This window comes from Chiloscyllium plagiosum, chromosome 34, assembly GCF_004010195.1.
Source record: "Chiloscyllium plagiosum isolate BGI_BamShark_2017 chromosome 34, ASM401019v2, whole genome shotgun sequence".
In the NCBI taxonomy this organism is placed as follows: Eukaryota; Metazoa; Chordata; class Chondrichthyes; order Orectolobiformes; family Hemiscylliidae; genus Chiloscyllium; species Chiloscyllium plagiosum.
Genome location: NC_057743.1, coordinates 19,022,156 through 19,028,679, shown reverse-complemented (window position 1 = coordinate 19,028,679; position 6,524 = coordinate 19,022,156). Strand labels below are relative to the sequence as shown.

At 40.1% G+C, this 6,524-nt stretch overlaps 2 protein-coding genes across 7 annotated transcripts in view; one reads left to right on the top strand and one right to left on the bottom strand.

Moving 5' to 3' along the window:
• atp13a2 (ATPase cation transporting 13A2) overlaps positions 1-3,886 on the top strand; it is a 92,058-nt gene extending 88,172 nt beyond the window's left edge. For all 6 annotated transcript variants that reach the window (XM_043675701.1, XM_043675703.1, XM_043675700.1 and 3 more), the window contains exon 29: positions 1,972-3,886. In XM_043675701.1, coding sequence (XP_043531636.1) covers positions 1,972-2,142 — 171 coding nt within the window. In that variant the 3' untranslated portion in view covers positions 2,143-3,886. The remainder of the gene's footprint in view (positions 1-1,971) is intronic.
• A 642-nt stretch (positions 3,887-4,528) lies between these two features.
• The window catches only part of sdhb (succinate dehydrogenase complex, subunit B, iron sulfur (Ip)), a 16,683-nt gene continuing 14,687 nt past the window's right edge, over positions 4,529-6,524 (bottom strand). The window contains exon 8 of the mRNA XM_043675697.1: positions 4,529-4,702. Within this exon, the coding sequence (XP_043531632.1) occupies positions 4,625-4,702 (78 nt within the window). The 3' untranslated portion in view covers positions 4,529-4,624. The remainder of the gene's footprint in view (positions 4,703-6,524) is intronic.

Sequence of the window (6,524 nt, the reverse complement as noted above, 5' to 3'; positions counted from 1 at the left end):
GCCTTCCTGACCTGTAGTCTTCTTCTTGACCTCTCCGCCTCCGTCCTACTCCGACCTATCACCCTCACCTTGACCTCTTTCCACCTATCACATTTCCAACTCCCCTCCTCCAAGTCCCTCCTCCCTACCTTTTATCTTCTCCTGCTGAACACTCTCTGCTCATTCCTGAAGAAGGGCCTGTGCCCGAAACGTCGAATCTCCTGTTCCCTGGATGCTGCCTGACCTGCTGTGCTGTTCCAGCAATAAAGTTTCAACTTTGATCTCCAGCATCTGCAGACCTCACTTTCTCCTTCATAAAAATGAGTGTCAACTCTATGAAGGTACAGCACATGATGACTAACACAAATAGTAGAAGAACAGAAGAACTAGGAGCAGGAGTAGCTATCTGGCCCTTCAAGCCTGCTCCACCATTCAATATGATCATGGCTGATCTTTTTCTGGTTTCAGGTCCACTTACCCACCCAATTACCATAACCTTTAATTCCTTTACTGTTCAAAAAAGTACCTATCAAAGCTTTAAAACCATTCAATGATGAAGCCTCAACAACGTCACTGGGCAGGGAATTCCACAGATTCACAACCCTCTGGGTGAAGATGTTCCTTCTCAAATCAGTCCTAAATCTGCTCTCTCCAATTTTCAGGCTTTGCCCTCTTGTCCTAGTTTCACCCGCCAGTGGAAACATCCTCACTACTTCTATCTTAACTATTCCCTTCCTAATTTTATGTTTCTAGAAGATACCCCTCATTCTTCTAAATTCCAATGAATATAATCCCAGTCTACTCAGTGTCTCCTCCTAAGCCAACTCCCTCAACTCTAGAATCAACCTAGTGAACATCCTCTGCACCCCCTCCAGTGGCAGTACACCCTTTCTCAAGTAAGGAGACCAAAACTGCACACATACTCCAAGTGTGGCCTCACCAGCACCATATACAGCTGTAACATAACCTCCCTGCTTTTAAACTAAATCTCTTTAGAAGGACAAAATTCCACCTTGCCGTTTTAATTACCTGTTGCACCTGCGGACCAACTTTGTGATTCATGCACAAGGATACCCAGGTCCCTCTGTATAGAGCATGCTGCAATTTTTTAACTATTTAAATGATTCCTTTTCACTGTTATTCCTGCCAAAATGGATGAATTAGCATTTATTAATATTATATTCCATCTACCAGACCTTTGCCCACTCACTTAAAGTATTTATGTTCCTCTGCAAAGTTTCACAGTCCTCTGTACACTTTGCCCTACCACTCATCTTAGTGTCTTCCGCAAACTTTGACACCCTACACATGATCCCCATCTCCAAAGCAACAGGTGAAAGAGCTAAGTGACCCCACAAACAATGAATTGGATCTAAGGTCTGCAGTCCTGCCACATCCACTTGTAAATAATGGTGAATATTTGTTTTAAAAAGTCAGGAGTTTTTCCTTCATTAATTCCCTTCACTGCAATGCAGTGGTAGCAGTGTGTACAAGACGCACTACAACATAAGACTCCTTGGATAGCACATTCCACACCTATGATCTGTGCTACCTAGAAGGACGGAAGCTGCAGATGCAAGAGAATATTACCACCTGCAAATTACCTTGAAGTCTGTCATTATTCTTTATGCTGAACTAAATTGTTTTTCCTTAGTTGTCAAAATGCTAGAACTCCCTTCCCAAAAATTATAAGTGTCCCTATACTCCAATGACTGCAGTAGTTCAGGAAGGCAGTCCACCACCACTTCTTCCAGGGTGCTTAGGGGTAGGCAATAATGAAAAGGATCGGGGAATGAAATTAACTGTGTCTTTTGGTATTATGGCACAGCATTTATTAGTTTGGCCACCATACATTCCACAGGATGCCCTTCGGATTTATTTAGTGGACTAATGCAGCTCAGAAACCAAAGCTAAATAACAATCTTGACTATGGATCAGTTTGTGAACTTATTCAACAGTTAACAGCATTTAACAATATTCTTCTTATTTCAGAGAATTATAGACAGCGGTTTACTAAACAAGTGCTTACGGCCGTTGTGCAAGAAAAAATACTCCAGAAAACTATACAAGAGACTTGAGAAAGAACTTTGCCAAAATTCTGCATGGCCTCCTCTCAATGAAGTTATATATGCTGAATCAGGAAGAGTTGAATACTTTAAATAACATTCTACAGAAGCAGACAAAGGGAAAAGGGCCAGTTTTTAACAGAAAAAGAAGTCACTAAAGCTATGAATTTATGCATCTGGAAACAAATCTGAAATTTATAGCCTTTTCCATATTCCCTGGGAGGAAAAATGTATAGTAGATTTTGAATGGACCAAGCCAGAATTTCCCCTTTGAATACCATCTCCCCTATATGACATAGGGAACTGTACCAACTCCAGGAAAAATCGGCTGTTTTTTGACACTCAGACTTTTTTTTTAAGCATCTAGTTTCCCCAGATTGTGAGAAACAGTTCTTAAAATTGTCTCTAGTAAATTATTGCATTATTTATTTATATATTATGCTTTAAAAATATTTTTAACCAAAAAAGTAGCGGGGAAAATACACTACATGTTGGATCCCAAGCTGTATGGGTGGGGAGGTAAATGTCTGAAGGCCTGGTTGGAAAGTTGTTTTGTAATTCCAGATGGGTTAACCTCATCCATCTGGGAATTGCTTCATAAACGTGTGGATGAATGATTGAAGTTAATCTTTGAGTGTTTTCCAAGCTTTTAAAAAAATTTCTCCAATCTATATTTCCTCTCCTTTCATCTTGCAAGTGAAGTCTCATCAGAATATGTTTCTTCTCTTGATCCTACCATCACCCAAAAATTCGTAAAGCAGTTGGAATGCTTAATTTTACCCACTTCCTGTGCCCAGGATGTTAGGGCTGATTAGTTTCCTAACATCAGACCAAAGATTAAACCTGGGCCAAGTAATTATTTATTTTTTGAGCTTTTAGGTGAATAATGTATGCTGACTGTAGAGATACCTAGGTTCTTGCTGAATGAATTCAACTGTAAAATAGATGATAAATACCAACTCTCATTATGCTTTAAAACCTTTGATTACTGCATTGTGATGTAAATTAAGTGCTCCCATTTATAGCATAGTAGTTTAATTAGGTTTGAACAGAAATACCCAATTTTTTAAAAAATGGATCTCTAATTCTGGATTTAAAATGCTGCTTTTTGCAAAACACCATAGCAAAGATGACCAACAAAAATGTAATCATTGTTCCAGAAAACAAGTTGTAATTCATTTAACTTTATACATAGTGTTATGGACTGGAATATGTTCAAGCACATTGATTAGATGAGGTTCATTTGGCAGTGAGCAGCATCACAGACTACAGTGAAAAATGAAGCCTGTTACATTCACAATGGGAAAGTGATCATCACCATTGGCAGCACTAAGTGGTGCACAAGAGAAAAGAAAACCTGAAAACTAATGATCTCCAAAAACAATGTTTCACTTTAAAAGCGAACCATACTCTACGGATATTGAATGTGGCTTTGTGCTGGAATATTTTACATGTCAGAGGTATTATATGGCTAGTGTCAATATGCAATGTAGTTGTTACTTGGGGGCTGGTTTTGCAACAGGTTAAGGCCTAATCTTCTTTGGCTGCGTGTGTGTAAATGGTATCCCTCTTTCAGGTTTTGTACTTCACTTTGGGAACGATCCTGATCCACACTCTTTGCTGCATTTGACCAGTGAATACATGTAGAATATTTTTTTGACTAATACAAAATAGTTTTTTGTACAAGTTTTTTTAAAACAAGGTGGAGATTGTGTACAGTTTACAGGATTTTTATAAGCGCTCTTACATTTTGTGCTACTTTTACAAAGAGCATGCTTGCCATGTAAATGCTTTGTCAAACTGTACATGATTATATATAAAGATTTTATTTCTGTGCCTCACCTATGTCATTGAAAATCCTCTTGCTGGTATATAGTATCTGGCCACTGCCAATTACGTTTCTTATATTACATCTTTGTTAACATGACCATTTAGATTAGATTCCCTACAATGTGGAAACAGACTCTTCGGCCCAACCAGTCCATACCAACCCTCCGAAGAGTAACTCACCCAGACCCACTTTCCCTCTGACTAATGCACCTAACACTATGGGCAATTTAACATGGCCAATCTACCTGACCTGCACATCTTTGGACTGTGGGAGGAAACCGGAGCACCTGGAGGAAACCCACACAGACATGGGGAGAATGTGCAAACTCCACACAGGTGGGCACACAAGGCTGGAATCGAACATAGGACCTTGGTGCTGTAAGGCAGCAGTGCTAATCAGAGCCAACATACCGCCCTGCAAATTTGTGGTTTTAGCCTTATCTCAACTAAATTTCAACTAGCAATCTAGCCTTCATTCTTCCCTCCTTTACATAATAAATCTTTGATCAAGCTTTTGATCACTCACCCTAATGTAACACTTAGTGTAAAGAGAAAATAGATGTGCAACAAGTACTGTAGGATATTTTCCTTGATTGTGTACCTTAATGCTAATTCAATGAAGAGTTATTCCTATTTTTTAAAATAAGTCTGAATTACACAGCAAAAAAATGATTTATTGTATTCCATACCTGGAACAAACTGCACGGTTTTACAATACTTTTACAATAGATAAATTCAGACATGTTAGACTATGCAGTTGCAGCCTTGGCTTTATATGTTGCCATCATCTTCTTAATCTCAGCAATTGCTAGACCTGGATTTAGACCCTGTAAGGCAAGAGAACTAGTCACTTGACTCAAGTAAACACTGCATATCTAACAAAAGTTGTTTCACAGGTAGTTTTGCATTAGCAACCACAGATTAAATTGGAATTAAAGCTTTGCACAAATTGGAGACCTCAAAGTTGAACAGAAACACAAGAGATAACTTTTCCTTAAAATTAGTGTTCATTATTTTCAGATCTTGTCGTCTTCATCATCTCCTGTCTCAGATCAGAGATCAATTTCTAATAAAGACTCTTCTCTGCAGGCTTGCTCTCTCCTTCAGGATACCACAAACACTATTGTCAAGGTTGAATAGGTATTCTGACTCAATTTCTCCATCTCCAAGCAGACCTCCATACCTCTCTGTACTGGCACTTGTCTTCATTTTAATCACCACCATTCTTTTTTCTTGTCAGGAACGAGCTTTCCAGTAGTATGGACAGGAAATTACATGGACCTTGCTTGTGGAACTTTGGTATGCAGATGACAGTGTCATGTCTGCTCTCTGCAGTCTTCAAGCCTCACTTGATGCCTTTATGGAAGCATACTAAAGAATTAGCTTCAGCCTCAACCTCAAGACATAAGATGGATGAGCTTGAGGCTCTTTTGGAAATTCGCAGATACGATATTGTGGGGATAACAGAGGTGGCTTCAAGTGGACAGGGCCTGGGAAATGAATATTCAAGGATACACATGTTATCGTAAGGACAGACTGACGGGCAGAGGGGGTGGGGTGGCCTTGTTGGTAAGGGACGATATTCAGTCCCTTGCGCGGGGGGACCTAGAGTCAGGAGATGTAGAGTCAGTGTGGATAGAGCTTCGAAATACTAATGGTAAAAAGACCCTCTAGGGAGTCATCTACAGGCCCCCAAATAGTAGTCTGGATGTCGGATGTAAGTTAAATGAGGAGCTGAAATTGGCTTGTCGCAAAGATGTCACTACAGTTGTTATGGGGGATTTTAACATGCAGGTAGACTGGGAGAATCAGTATGGTATTGGGCCACAAGAAAGAGACTTTGTGGAGTGCCTCAGAGATGGATTCTTAGAGCAGCTGGTGCTGGAGCCGACCAGGGAGAAGGCAATTCTGGATCTGGTATTGTGTAACGAACCAGAATTGGTCAGAGACCTCGAAGTGAAGGAGCCATTGGGAAGTAGTGACCATAATACAATAAGCTTCAATCTGCAATTTGAGAGGGAGAGGGTACAGTCAGAAGTAATAGTACTTCTGTTGAATAAAGGGAATTATGGAGCTATGAGGGAGTAGCTGGCCAAAGTTCAATGGTACAATACCTTAGCAGGGATGACCGTGGAGGAACAATGGCAGATATTTCTGTGTATAATGCAGAAGTTGCAGGATCAGTTCATTCCTAAAAGGAAGAAAGATCCCAGGAGGAGGCATGGGCAGCTGTGGCTGATGAGGGAAGTAAAGAAACATATAAAGTTAAACATAGCAAAGATAAGTGGGAAAACGGAGGACTGGGAAGCTTTTAAAGAGCAACAGAGGATTACTAAGAAGGAAATAAGCAGAGGAAAAATGGGGTACGAAGGTAAACTGGCCAAGAATATTAAGGAGGATAGTAAAAGCTTTTTTAGGTATGTGCAAGGCAAAAAAATGGTTAGGACAAAAATTGGGCCCTTGAAGACAGAAACAGGGGAATATATTACGGGGAACAAAGAAATGGCAGAAGAATTAAATGGGTACTTCAGATCTGTGTTCACTGGGGAAGACACAAGCAATCTCCCTGAGGTAACAGTGGCTGAAGGACCTGAACTTAAGGGAAATTATATTTGCCATAATTTGGTGTTGGAGAGACTGTTAAGTCTG